The sequence below is a fragment of the Zalophus californianus genome, chromosome X, assembly GCF_009762305.2.
Source record: "Zalophus californianus isolate mZalCal1 chromosome X, mZalCal1.pri.v2, whole genome shotgun sequence".
NCBI lineage: Eukaryota > Metazoa > Chordata > Mammalia > Carnivora > Otariidae > Zalophus > Zalophus californianus.
The window spans coordinates 113290494-113305614 of NC_045612.1; the positions used below are offsets into that span (position 1 = coordinate 113290494).

The following is a 15121-nucleotide window of genomic DNA, read 5'->3' on the forward strand; positions in this document are numbered from 1 at the left end:
TTTATGGCTAATATTCACATACTCTTTATTCATTCATTTATCAGTGGACATTTTGGCTGCTTTCATAATTTGGCTGTTATAAATAATCTGCAGTAAACAGAGGGGTGCATATATTCCTTCGAATTAGTGTTTTCATATACGTTGGGTAAATACCCAGTAGTGCAATTACTGGATCATAGGGTAGTTCTATTTTTTTAAAAGATTTTATTTATTCATTTGAGACACACACAGAGAGAGAGGGAGCATGAGCAGGGAGAGAGGCAGAGGGAGAGGGAGAAGCAGGCTCCCCGCTGAGCCAGGAGCCTGATGTGGGGCTCGATCCCAGGACCCTGGGATCATGACCTGAGCCAAAGGCAGACGTTTAACCATCTGAGCCACCCCAGGGTTGTTTTTTTTTAACTTTTGGGGGAACCTTCATGCTGTTCTCCACAGTGGTGGCACCTGCTTGCATTCCCACCAGCAGTGCATGAGGGTTCCTTTTTCTTTACATCCTTGCTGACACTTGTTGTTTCTTGTGTTTTTGATTTTAGCCATTCTGACAGGTGTGAGCTGATAGCTCATGGAGGTTTTGATTTGCATTTCCCTGATGATGAGTGATCTAGTTTCTATATGTCCAGAATCATAATATTCTGTTCATAATATTCTGTTCTGTTGTTAGCTTTTTTGCAAGATAACAAAGAGTAGGAAATCTTTGCGTTTTGAGGGTGAAGTTTTTTTTTTTTTAATTGGATGACCTCAATATTGGCCACTAAATTGATGACCTCATGGTGCTTTCCTGCAAAGGTTCCCATTATGGGAAGCACTATAGCTTCATATGGACCCTTCTGGAAGAAAGCTGTGCATCACTTGTATCTGGATTTTTTTTTTTTTTAAGAAATTGTAGAAGTATTGCCAGTGATGGGCTATGGCTGACCTCTTCTGTGTCCCCTTCAGTCAGAGAAGATGAAGCGGGGCCCGCGAACAACAACTTCTGTTCCCACTGTGGGCCTTGGGTCTCCTCTGAGAAGATGCGAGTTTCCAGGAAGCATTGCTAAGAGGTCTTCTTCTCCAGTGACATCCAAGTAAGCATGTTTTCACTTTGCCACAGTTGGACAGTGAAAGCAATTTGGTGGGGCTCTGTATGCTGTGGCATGTGCTTGCTTCCTGCTGCCACATGAGTCGTGGCCAACCTGAAGAGGTGAGCAGGAGGAATGCTGGACTTTGAGTTACCTTGTTTACTCTCTGTGTATCTTTTGCATAAATGATGGGCTCTTCAGGGGTTTGTTGCCTGGTAAGTATGAGATTCTGATTTCCGGAGATGATCCATTCAACATTTTCTCTTTTGGTCCATCGGTTCCATTCTGCTTTTCTGGCATTCTCCTTCACCTGCATCTAGAGTGAAGTGATTGCATTGTGCTTGGGTGCTCAAGCTCATGTACTTGGGCACGCACTCTCTCCCTCCCTCATCTGTCTCTTCAACAGAGAGGAAATAATAAGTTGTCAGCCACCATCAGCAGTATGTTGTTGTTGTTTTTAAATGAAGCCATTATATTTTTTTGTGAAGCGTTGGGTGAACTCGCCAATGAAATCGTGTCACTGGAAAGCAAATTCACCCTGTGTGACCACTCTTGTATGTCATTAAAATATTTTGCTTATAACAAGAATGACTCAGTAAATAACTCAGTCTAGCAGAATGGAATCATCTTCTGTAGTACTGAGAGAGAAAGAGAAATATGATTTTAATTTGGAAAATAGAAAACTCTATAGAGAATCATGTAAGACTTGTTTAGTGCATCAATTTGATTCAGAGAACATGGGATAAAACAAACTTAACGAACACTTGGGCATTTGTTAAAAATATTTCAGTGACATCAGCTCTTATTTCTAATTTGTTGCTTTCTAACAGAAACTTTTTCTCTATTATGTTGTTCAGAGAACATACAGTTTTTATAGATTACTAATACCTGTTATTGATATATCTGTCTTCTATAAGGAAAATCCTTAGATAACATATTGCTGAATTAACAGCATCAAGTTTTTGTTTTTAAGTCCATTGCAGTCTTTCTGTGCTTGTATTGCCTGTCTTTGGTTATGGTATTGCTCTCTTGCAAAATCTGAATCCATTAGGTGGGCTGTAAGGTCTCTATTTGTCTGTCCTATTTCTGAGCCTTCCATTCACGTTACTACTCCGGTGTTAGGGTGGGACAGTAACAGAAAAGCCTATTCATATTGGGGTTTTTCCAGATTACACCCCTTTCTTTCATAGATACTGACTCATGGTCCCTGCATGGAGAGTAGCTGGCAAGTTTCATCATCATCGTTGTAAATTTCACTAAGGTAAACTAAGGAGGTTGTTGCCCTCTGTAGAGATGAGAATTCGGTTTTTGGAAGCAGACTCACAGTGGGCTCTGTGCTATTTCTTTGACATTGAAAATCTTGATGGTGTGTTTCAGGAACTATTTTATATTTTTTAAGTTGAGATACATTTGACAGATTACATTGTATTAGTTTCAGGTGGACAGAATGAATGGTTCAATATTTGTATACATTACAAAATGATGACCATAATAAGTCTAGTTACTAAGTTACTATCCATCACCGTACATAGGTGCAACATTTTTTTCTTTTTTTTCTTGCGAGGGCTTTTAAAATTTATTCTCTTAGCAACTTTCAAATATGCACTACGGTACAGTATTATTAACTAGAGTCACCCTGGTGTACATTCCATTCCATGGGTTACTTATTTTATAACCAGAATTTAGTACCATTTGACCCCCTTCACCCATTTCATCCATTCCGCTCCCCCCCCCCCCCCCCACTTTCTGGCCACCACCAGTCTGTTCTCTGGATCTGTGAGCTTGGTTTTGTTTATTTTTTAAATTCCATATGTAAGTGAGATCTTTAAGTATTTGTCATCTGATTTATTTCACTTAGCACAATGAATGTCCTCAAGTTCTATCCATGTGTTGCACATGGCAAGATTCCATTCTCTTTTTAATGGCTGAATCATATTCCATTGTGTATATATATGGAGCTATTTTATATTTTAAAGGATACATCATCTAAATTTTATAAAAAGCTCATTCTGACCAAAGAGACTTAAACAAAATCCGAGACCTTTTTTTTTTTAAAGATTTTATTTATTTATTTGAGAGAGAATGAGAGATAGAGAGCACGAGAGGGAAGAGGGTCAGAGGGAGAAGCAGACTCCCTGCTGAGCAGGGAGCCCGATGTGGGACTCGATCCCGGGACTCCAGGATCATGACCTGAGCCGAAGGCAGTCGCTCAACCAACTGAGCCACCCAGGCGCCCCCGAGACCTTTTTTTGAAGATTTTATTTAGAGAGAGAGAGAGAGAGAGAGAGCGGGGGGGAGGGGGGCAGAGCAGGAGGGAGAGAGAATCTCAAGCAGACTGTGCACTGAGTGCAGAGCCCAATGTGGGATTCAGTCTCACAACCCTGAGATCATGACCTGAGTTGAAATCAAGAGTTGGATGCTCAACTGACTAAGCCTTACCCAGACGCCCCAAAATCCCAGAATTTTTAATGCAGTTCAATTGAGAGAAATTTTTAAAATTTCCCCTCTATATAGAAGAGTAATGGGTACCTCATAGGTGCTTTTAAATATTTGTGGAATGAATGAATGCAAGTCCCTGTGTCCCGTATGCTTCAGAGAATCCCCAAATGAGTGAGAACAGTTTCCATTTGAACAGACCCCAAGTGAGGGGAGAGAGAGATGGGGATGCAGATGAGGACAGTTGCAGGCCTAGTGCAGAGAGAGTTGTCCAACTTAAACTGCTCATCCCCTCAACTCAGCCCAGCTGTCATCCTCTACAGAACCAGCCAAAAGTGAATTCACCCCCCTCTCTGTGCTCACAGAGCCTCATGGGCATGCTCAGTGCCTCCTCTGTGCCCAGTGTTCTCAGCCCATGGGAAACTTACCTGACATTGAATGATAATTATAACATCAGGTGGTGAGAAGTTCTATGAAGAAAAATAAAACTGGGTCAGATGACAGAGAGTGGTGGAGTGGAGTAGTAGCTAGATATGGTGGACAGGGAAGGCTTTTCTGGGGAGGTGACATTTGAACAGAGCCCTGTATGGAGTGAGGGAGGAAGCAGGCCATGTTGATCTGTGGCTTCTTGCACTGTATCATCTGCTAGATTGCAGGGAGGGTGGGGAGTGATCGGATTTATTGTTGCACAGTAGGTGCTTCGTGTGTGTCCATGTGACAAAAACTAGAAGGAAAGTAGAGCCTGGAGGGCGGGAGGGGATTGGCTGGTGGTATGGGCAGTGCTAGGACCATTCCTGCCCAAGGACTCAGGCCCTTTGCCTCCTCTTTCCTTCTGAGCCATTCGTTGGTTTTTTTCTCCTACTAATCAGTTCCTTAAATGTTCTCTTTTCTGGGCCGTGTATTTCTCCTGGGAAATGTTTGAAGAATGAGTGATACTGGCTTCTACTGTACTACATTGTATTCCTGCTACTTCAGCAAAGAAAAATTAATGGAATGACCTTTCTTTTCAGAGCCCTATGCATACCATCCCTAGTGCAGGCAGGAAAAATAGTAAACTCTAACACAGCTGGACTTCGTGTGTATTGTCAAAACTACCAGAATCATTCTCTCCTTAAGGAGTGCCCTGGGAGGGGGCGCCTGGGTGGCTCAGTCATTAAGCATCTGCCTTCGGCTCAGGTCACGGTCCCAGGGTCCTGGGATTGAGCATTGGGCTCTCTGCTCGGCAGGAAGCCTGCTTCTCCCTCTTCCTCTGCCTGCCTCTCTGTCTACTTGTGCTCTCTATCTCTCTGTCAAATAAATAAATAAAATCTTAAAAAAGAAGTGCCCTGGGTACAGGAGTTTGCTCCAGTACCTCTAAATCAGAATCACCAATTTGAGAGGTCTAAGGAGAAGCAAACATTTCTTGATTTTAAGACATTCAAAAAGAAAGATAATTTCTCCCCAGGTGAAAATTAATGGCTGAACTACAATGGGTATGAACCAGGTCTGAGAAATGTGGAAAGTCAGGTAGACTGTAAATAAGTTCTGAAATTTCAGCCAAACTCAACAGCAGTGAAAAAGAATGGACTGCCGCTGCCCACAACCAGTGGGTGGATCTCAGGAACATAGAGTTGAGCAGCAAAAGGAAGTTGTAAAAGAATATCAACAGTGACGTTTATATTGAGTTCCCAGATGTGTAAAACCAGCATGTTTTTAAGAATATAAATGTGGTAAAAATGAAAGAAAAGAAAACGGCAAATATAAAATGCAAAGTAATGATGGCCTCTGAGTGGGAAGTGGGGGAAGGGGTGAGGGAGGGGTACACGGAAGATTCCAGAATATTTATGATGTCTTTCTTTGGAACTGGTTGTTAGGTGTGTGGGTATTTGTTATGTCATTCTTCATACTTTCCCTATTTTATACTTTTTTTTATGTTCAGTATTGAAGAAAGAAAAAAAGAAACCCTTGATTTTTAAAATGGTGTCACATACAAAATCCCAATCAGTGGAATTTTCAACCTTCCCTCTGTGCAGACCAAGTGTGTGTGATCTTTAAAGCATACTGGGAACGATGTGGCTTTGAACGGTGGTTTAGTTAGTCCTTTTGAACCCCCATCGAGAAACTCAGACAGGTCATGTGATAAATGGCTCTGGCAGCACATTGTTCTCCTCCTGAATATCAGATAAATTAAGCCAGTGTTCCGTGGCTGTGCATATTAATGTCATTGCTCTTTTAAGCATTCTAGTTTATTTCCATTGTTTGCATTGTTGGGTACTTGTATGGGTTTTAGAAAACTAGCTTCAGCAACACTCTCAAAGATGTGGGTGGAGCATAGCTTTCTTCTTGTAACCTAGAGAGAGGAAATCAAGTGTGGTCATGTGTGTTTGTCCAACCTGTCCCTGCCTCTAAGAGTTAGTGTGGCCTGTACTCCTAATTCTTCAGTGTGAAATGTTCTCTAATGGTTTCAGGTTTTTAGAAATATATTCTAAGTCACTTTGGTCATTATGATAGGGAATGTTTTAGTTACCTCTTGCTGCTGTAATAACCCATCCCCCAAAATTTAGTAGCACAAAATAACAATTTGTTACTAATTTTCATAGCTCTATGACTTGGGCTTACCAGGAGGGTCTCTCTTGGGGTCTTTTGTGTGGTTTTTCTGAGGTTTGACTTGGGTTCACCTGGTGGTTCTCACTTGGGGTCTTCCACCATAAGTTCCGTATCACCTGGGGCTGCAGTTACCTGTCTTGACTGAGCTGGAAGTCTGAGATAGCCCATTCACCTGGCTGGCAGTTAATGCTGGCTATTGGCTAGAGCTCAGTGGGGGCTGGGAACCAGAATAGAATGCCTACACATAGCCTGTCCATATCACTTCGGCATCTCACAGCATGGCACTGAGTTCTAAGAGGGAGTGTTCCCAAGAGCAAGTATCTCCCAGAACAGGACATGGAAGCTGCCACGCTAATTAAGTACTGTGCCATGAATTGTCACAGCATTCCTTCTCTGCTGTGTTTTATTGGTCAAAGCAGTCAGGCCATCCGAGATTCAGTGGGATGGAGAAAGGAACTCAAAAGATCATGTGGGGTCAGAGGAGATATTTTTGTGATCATCTTCGGAAAATACAGTCTGCCACACATAATCACTTTGAGAGATAGCTTATACCTGAGATCAGTTTTGTGTCAGGAGCCTCGGTTAACTCTACTTTATCATGCATTTTGAGAAACAAAACAGATTTTGTTTGTCCGCATAAGGGAAAAAATTAAGACCAAGTTGTCAGTGTGGCCCAAAATAAGTACCTCCCACTCAGAATCATGGGCTCATGGAAGGTTCCTGGAGCCAGCTGATTCCTTCAATGGTTGAGGACATTTAATCAGTCATTACTGAGCATCATTGTGTACATTTCCCTGGTGCATATATGGTATGGTTACCCCTGCCTACGGATGAGTGTCTACTGTGGATCAGGGCCTCTGTATTGACAATCTGCCTGTTGTTTTTGCCACCACCATTGTTCTCGGATAGGCTTTTACATTTTTATTTGAACATTTTCTTGAAAAGGATAATTGAAAATGTTAAGTTATGCTCCCTCTTCATAGCCATACTTATACATTCGCCCAGTCTACAGTCCTGGATTTTTTCAGTTTTACTACAGGATAATTTGAGTTTAGACCATTTTTTTTTTTTTTTAGTTTAGACCAATTTTAAAAGCCTTTTTATTTTCATTTTCTAATAGATTTTATTTATTAATTTGAGAGAGTGCAAGCACGAGCAGGGGGAGAGGGAGAGGGACAAGCAGACTCCACACTGAGCTGAGATCCTGACGCAGGGCTTGATCCCAGGATCCTAGGATCATGGTCTGAGCCTAAGGCAGACCCTTAACCAACTGAGCCACCCAGGCAGCCCAAAAGCCTTTTTATTTTAAAATCCTTTCAGCCCTACAGAAGAATTGCAAAACTATACCAAAGAACTCCTGTATGCCTTTCATCCTATTAATGTTTAACCATATTTGCTTCATCATTGCCATCCCTCCACTCACTTTCTTTCTTTCTTTTTTTTTTTTTAGAGATTTTATTTATTTGACAGAGAGACACAGCAAGAGAGGGAACACAAGCAGGGGGAGTGGGAGAGGAAGCAGGCTCTCCGCTGAGCAGAGAGCCTGATGCGGGGCTCGATCCCAGGACCTTGAGATCATGACCTGAGCTGAAGGCAGACGCTTAATGACTGAGCCACCCAGGCGCTGCCCCCCACTCACTTTCATTCACTCTCTGTAGAGAGAGAGAGAGAGAGAGAGAGAGAGAGAGAGAGAGAGACACACACACACACACACACACACACACACACACACACACACACACACACACACATCTGCCCCCCACTCACTTTCATTCACTCTCTGTAGAGAGAGAGAGAGAGAGAGAGAGAGAGAGAGAGAGACACACACACACACACACACACACACACACACACACACACACACACACACACACACACACACACACACACACACACACACACACACACACACACACACACACACACACACACACACACACACACACAGATTTTTCCCAGAACCGTTTGAGAGTAAGTTGAAGACATCATGACCCTTTACCTCTAGGAATGAAGACGTTATTTTTGTGTAACCACAGTACAATTGTGGAAAATCACAAAATTTAATTTTGACATGTTATTGTTACTTAATTTACAGTCTATATGCAACTTTTACTGTCTCAGCGAGATTCTTCATAGCATTTTTTCCCCTGCGTCCAGGATCCAACCCTGGCTCTCACATTGCATTTAGTTTTGTCTTCTTGGTCTCCTTGAACTGTGAACAGTTCTTCAGCCTTTCTTCTTCATGACCTTGAAATTTTTAAAGATTTTATTTATTTATCTGTCAGAGGGAGAGAGTGAGCAAGCACAAGCAGGGGGAGCGGCAGGCAGAGGGAGAAGCAGGCTCCCTGCTGAGCAAGGAGCCCGATGCAGGACTCAATCCCAGGACCCTTTGACATTTTTAAAGAGTACAAGCCAGATATTTTTCTTTTTAAAGATTTTATTTATTTGAGAGAGACACAGCGAGAGAGGGAGCACAAGCAGGGGGAGTGGGAGAGGGAGAAGCAGGCTTCCCGCCGAGCAGGGAGCCCGACGCGGGGCTCGATCCCAGGACCCTGGGATCATGACCTGAGCCAAAGGCAGACGCTTAACGACTGAGCCACCCAGGGGCCCCCAGGCCAGATATTTTGAGGAGTGTCCTTCAGTCTGGGTCAGTCTACTGTTTCCTCATGATTAGACTCAGGTTGTGCACTTGGGGCAAGAATCCCGCAGAAGGCATGTTGGTTCCTTCTCAGTACATCATATCAGGAGGCCCTGACGTCAGGTTGTTCCATTACTAGTAATGGTAACTTTGATCACTGGCTTAAGGTGGTATCCACAAATTTCTTTGGTATAGAATTGCTCTTTTCCTCCCTGGAAAGTAATAAACTCTGACCATAAACATTGACTTTTCAGAATGTTGGCCGAGCTGTGCTGATGAGGAGGCCAGAGACCCCTCTCATCATGTGGGTGGGCTCTGTTCACTATGCCTGGAGTCAAGTGGCTTTAGAGAAACTAGAATTAGGTTCCAAGATGTGGAGGAAAAAAGTCCTTTGGGGTTCTGCTTTGCAGTAAACTCACATCCAGAAGTGTGACAGCCCTCTCTCAACACTTATGTTTGCTGCTCTACTTACAGAGGGGTTTGCTCATATTTCCTACCAGTCATGGAACCTCAGAATATTATATAATCCTACCTTGTGCACCAGGAAGACCTTTCTCTACCACCCCAGCAAAATTTGTGAATCCCCTTTGTTAGCTCTTTAATCATTGGAGGTATTGAATTTTTTTTTTAAAGAAAGTGGCTGGATTTATTTTTCTTTTAAGATTTTATTTGTTTATTTGAGAGAGTGCACAAGCAAGGGGAGTGACAGAGGGAGAGGGAGAAGCAGACTCCCTGCTGAGCAGGGAGCCCGATGTGGGGCTCGATCCCAGGACCCCAGGATCACAAACTGAGCTGAAGGGAGACACTTAATCGACTGAGCCACCCAGGAGGCCCGGAGGTATTGAACTTTTAAAAATTAAAATGGGAAGCCTATAAAAATGCAAGATGAAGAATCAAATGACTTGGGGGCCAGCCCTGGCTGTCTCACTGGTAACATCTCTTGGGAAAGGTCCTTTAAATGCTTAGGACTTTTTGGTTTTCTTATCTCAGATATGAGTAATAGTAATTTCCCACCTACCTCACTAGGTTATTGTGGCCGTCAAATTGATACTTTTTGAGTAGATGAGAAAGTACTTCTCTGTGAAAGCATGGTAAGTTCCCCGATCAATTCATACTTAATTTCTTTCAACAGCTAAAGATACCTATTTCTAGGAATTTGTGAAAAAAAAAACAAAACAAAACAAAACAAAAAACAACTTTGCCAGACTTCATTTGGTTTGCAGTAGTGAGAAGGGCTGGCCATAGAGCTTGGAGCCTGCCAGACCAATATCACCTGGTTCAGGATGCCTGTGCTCAGCATCTCTTGCAAGAACCTAACAAAGTTCTAAATCCATATAGAAAAGTAGCAAGACAGGATGAGCAGGAGACTACATAAATGGGGATAAATAGGAAATTTTTAAGATTGTGTTCTGTATTTTGGTCACTTGCTGTTTAAAAAATAATCTGTAATGCCTACACTTCTCTAATTTAAAGGTTGTGTTTGTGCATGTGTGTGTGTGTGTGTGTGTGTGTGTTCTAATTCTGCTATTTACTTAGAATAGAACCTCACAGTCTGTGGTGTGAACAGAACCACTGCATGACTTTTCTGTTGAAGCAAGACTGCTCAGGGCTAAGCTGACCTGAGACTGTCCGACCTCCCCCATCCAGGCCATTCGGGCCTTTTCTCCCTGGGATTGTAGTACTGCCATGCATCTCCATCTGCAGGTTCCAGGCACACTGAGGGTGTGACTTCATCGCATTCCATTCCCTTCTGATAGTGAGCCATTTAAACCAGACCCTGGGGTGTATCAGGATCCACATGAAGGTGTTCTGGCTGCTAAGGGGACTATAGGATGGATTGGGCCTGCAGCCAGTTCAGGCTTCTTATTCACTCCCCCCATTCCATCCCTGGGAACCCTCATGGTGGGAGCTGTGTCTGCAGAAGAGCTGCTCATCCATCTCCTCATTCACTGGTAGAGGCACCAGCACACTGCAGGCCCCCTTGGGTAGAGCCCACTTCTTCAGGCACTGCTCCAAGAAGTTCAGAGTGCATGTTTGCTACAGGCAAGTCCCAGAGTGAATGTGGTTGGACTGGACTGCCTGTGTGCAGCACCTTTGCTCAGTCTCACCAGCCGTGAGGGATCCAGCTGTGACTCTCTGTCAAAATACATAAGCCACTACTACTTACCTCTCAGGAAGCCCATAGTTGTGGCTCGGGGTGACTGTGGGGTTTAGGACACGCCTGTCCAACCAGGATAGCTCTACTCTTACCAGCTTTATACAGATAGAGTGGTGGGGGGTAGCTGTATGTATGTGTCACTCAGGTGCTTCTCACCTGGAGGTGACCTTGTCCCTGAGGGGACGTTTGACAATGTCTGGAGACATTTTTGGTTGTTACAACCTGGAGTTGAGGGTGACAATAGCTATTGGTAAGCATCTGGTAAGTTGAGGCCAGGGATGCTGCTAAACATCCGACATGCACGGGACAGCCCTACAACAAAGAATGGTCCAGCCCCAAATGTCAGTAACAGCAGGGTTGAAAAACCCTGGGACATATGGATATGTATATGGAGAGGGCAGGATTCTGTGCATGTCTTTCTTTTCTTTTTTCTTCTTCTTTTTTTTTGGTAAGAGTCTAGGAACAAAATTAGAAAATCAGGGTTAAATGGTGCAACTGGAAAGAAACACCTGGTTGCCAAGAAGTCCCTTAGGAATCGTGGGCCTGAGTCAGCTGAGCCCAAAGGCAGAGTGAGAACAGTCTGCAGGGAGGAGGCACCATCCATGTGGACAGGTTGTCACAGGGGTTCTGTGTGGCCCCAAGCCTGCAGGATGATGGCACAGGGAAGTTGGTGTGGCCAGTATGAAACTATTCTTTCTGGGGCCAGAGCTGTCCAGCTTGGGAGCAGACTGTTCATAAAGGCAGACAGCCTACCATGGAAGTGAGACCTGGACTGATTATCAGTAAATCAGTAAAACGGTGGATACTGAAACAGCTGAATTTTAAAAATTCAAATCAGGTTCAAGTTGGATTGATTGGATCGAGTATGACACCATTATGTGGCCCTCAGTCTGGCTTTGACTAAGAGAAGGTGGTTTCCTGGGCATGTGTAGCTGGCCTTTTAGCATGAGAGCATCACTGGAAAACTGGCCTGCATTTTACCTAATCCACATACCACTTGACAATTAGTTTCCATCTCAAGACCAAGTGTAATGTTGATTTGATCATGTTTTTCTTTACCATCAGAACCTGATTAGGTAACTCTTAAGCCTGTGGTGATAAATTGGCCTTTAATATGTTGAGTTGCTTTTTTTTTTTTTCTGTTTTCATAGATCAAAAACAGTTGAACATTGGCAGTTCCATATGGTTCAATTTGCCACAAGATTGAGAGTGACGATTTGTAATTTATGTACAGATTACTTCTTCCTAAAGGAACTCTGCAAATGCTTCCTCCCTGTGCAACCTTCTGGGTAAAATCAGCTTCTGAAGCTAGGTTGTTACCGGTATCCTCAACACCTAGCACGCACCAGGAGCCAAGCCTAGACCAGTGTACTTATAATGGACCTTTTTTCAACATAAGACAGGCTCCTGCATTTTAACAAAGCAATATTTCCCTGAGTGACAGTAGGCTTGTCCTCAGCTTTCACATCTTTCCAGTAGCAGGAGAGATTCTTTTAAACCTTAAGAACCTCAAAAAAAGGGCACCTCTTCTCCCCACCTCTTGGATGAGTTTGTTCCTTGGCATATAAAAAGGAACTGGATATCAATCATACTTCAGTAAAGGTGAATTAAAAAAAAGGAACCAGGGACCTTGAAGGCATTATGTTGGGTGAAATAAGCCAGAAACAAAAGGACATATACTGTATGATTTCACTTCTGTGAGGAACCTGGAGTAGTCAGATTCCTACAGAGAGAAAGCAGAAGGGTGGTTGCCAAGGGCTGAGGGAGGCAGGAATAGGGAGTTAGTGTTTAATAGGTACAGAGTTGTGGAGATGGATGGTGGTGATAGTTGAACCACATTGTGAATGTACTTAATGCCACTGAACTGTACACTTAATGGCTAAAGGGCACCTGGGTGGCTCAGTCAATTAATGGCCCAACTCTTGCTTTCGGCTCAGGTCATGATCTCAGGGTCATGGGAACAAGCCCTATGTCAGGGTCCATGCTCAGCACGGAGTCTGCTTGAGATTCTCTCCCTCTCCCTCTCCCCCTCCGCCCTCACGCCCCTTGCTCTTTCTGTCTCTCTCTGTCTCTGTCTTTCCAAAATAAATAAATAAAATCTTAAGAAAGAGAATGGCTAAGATGGTAACTCTTATGTGTATTTTGCCACAATAAAAAAAAAAAAAAAGAGCTAGCTCATCCATTGCCATATGCTGAAGCCAGATCCAACCCTGGTATTCATTTGAAAAGAGGTAGGATGGTGCCTAACACTTTATCCTTACATTGTCAGTCAAACTTCAGTGAAGTTAGAACATGGCTGGGCTTCCTAAAATCTTGTCCCTTCCACCAGGGATATCTTATAGATACCTATATTGCTATTAGGGTGATAGTACTTCAAGGACTTTTGAGTGCGTGCTAAGCCTTCCACTTGTTCCTCTTGAATGATGAAATTGTTTATCCTTTTGGATGGGTTTTTGGAACCAAGGCTGTTAGGAACCCAGAGAAGGTTCTGTGGTCAGGCTCAGTAATCATCTTCTGGCACGTTTTTGGCTTTCCAGAGCAACTTCAAAAGCATATCCACAGTCTCCAAAGAATACGAAGCCGCCATACCCAGGGTCTCCTGTGAAGTACCGCTTTCCCACCTTTCCCAGCCAGGAAACGCCCAAGAGGAAAGCAGAGAAAGAGAAGAGCAATAAGGAAAGGGAAGGTGCCCTGGCTCAGCAGGCAGCTGGCCTGTGTGGAGAGGAAACCCCAGAGAAACATGTGGTGGACAAGCATGTCACTGAGAAGCATGTGGCCGCAGGAGGGAAGGCCGAGAGCAGCGGAGGTAAGCCCTTCTTGTCGATGCTGCCCCAGGGCTTGGATTTACAAGCTGGTTCTCTCTCTGCCCAGATCCATGTTGGAGTGTCATGTGTGGGGGTGGGAGGGAGAGAGGGAAGGAGATTTTTCCCTGGGAAAACTTCATGCCCTTACGCTGTTTTCTCAGGCTTACACGTTGCCCCTGAATCCTTCCCCTTGGTCTCCTATGGGTCTCCTGGAGGAGGGACTGACACTGGTCATGGCTTTGGAAGCTCATGGGAGTGTTGAGCTGCTTCCAGTCAGCATCAGCACTTCCCACAGAGAAGGTCTTCCTTTAGTCCTTCAAGCTTTTCCGCTAGATGCAGTGAGTTCACCCAGATGGGCAGTGCCGTGGTGGCTCCTGTGGATCATGCTCTCCACCCTGTCTCTCCTCCCCGCCTTTCCACTACCCTCCACTGGGAAATATGTTCACAGGATCACAGCCATCCCATTGCAACTTCTCTGCTCAGTGGCTAATTGTGCTCATCCCAGAAGCATTTCCCATCACCCACTGAGTTGGACTTTTTTTTTCCAAGCGGCAGCTACCCTTGTGATTGCAATCAGTGTTTCATGTCCCATGATCTTTTCCTCTGATGCAGCCTCAGGGAAGCCCACAGCAGGCACCACTGATGCAGGAGAGGCTGCGAAGATCCTGGCTGAAAAGAGACGACAGGCCCGGCTACAGAAGGAGGAGCAGGAACGGCTGGAGAAGGAAGAACAGGACAGGTGTGGGGCTGCTCAGCGTTTCGGTGCCATCTTGTGTAAAAGGCTGTGGTAGAAAGAGCAACTCACCTTTCTTTCTAGGGTTTGACTATTGATAAAAACTGGGCAGAAGTACAGGTCTGCAAGGCAGGTGTTCAGGAGACTGTGTCTTCTACTAGATACAATTAACAGCAATGGAACATTGCCCTTTTAAGACTACCTGGAAACTCATAGCTCCTGGATCTAAATGTTACCAATGGCTTCCCATTCTCCCTTTAGACTCTAGGACCAGCGAGGCCTTGTAGAGCTATCAAGGGAGTTGTTTTAGCTTCGTTCATGGAATGAGATTCTCCCTGAAGATAGGAGGTTCCAGAGGTAGAGATCTTGATTCTGCTTCCCAAATCATGTTTTTTCCTTAAATTATCCTAAATTGCACCCCCAGGTGAGAGGGAAGAAGGTTGACCAAAGGCCCCTAGGTGGGGTGGAAGCTGATGTCATTGTCCACAAGCAGCAAAGTAGAGGGACTCCATTCCTAGAGCACAACAGAGGTCCTTAAATATGGGAGGGAGGTGTTGGAACCATCCGGGGAGTGCAGTGAAAATACACAGGCCTAGGCCCCACCCTGTTTCAACAGCTCGCCAAAGTATGAGAATCACTGTGTTGTTAGTACCAGGGCACTTTGGTCAAAGTACAGATAGTTCTGCCTTTTCTGATCTTTGTATTCAGAAA

General features: G+C 44.2%; 1 protein-coding gene across 14 annotated transcripts in view; it reads left to right on the forward strand.

Moving 5' to 3' along the window:
* Nucleotides 1-15121, forward strand: part of MAP7D2 (MAP7 domain containing 2) — a 102670-nt gene that overhangs the window by 71336 nt on the left and 16213 nt on the right. For 13 of the 14 annotated variants that reach the window (XM_027609114.1, XM_027609115.1, XM_027609116.1 and 10 more), the window contains 3 exons: nt 934-1061; nt 13411-13679; nt 14290-14416. In XM_027609114.1, coding sequence (XP_027464915.1) covers nt 934-1061; nt 13411-13679; nt 14290-14416 — 524 coding nt within the window. The remainder of the gene's footprint in view (nt 1-933; nt 1062-13410; nt 13680-14289; nt 14417-15121) is intronic. The other variant, XM_027609118.1, reaches the window with a different exon arrangement.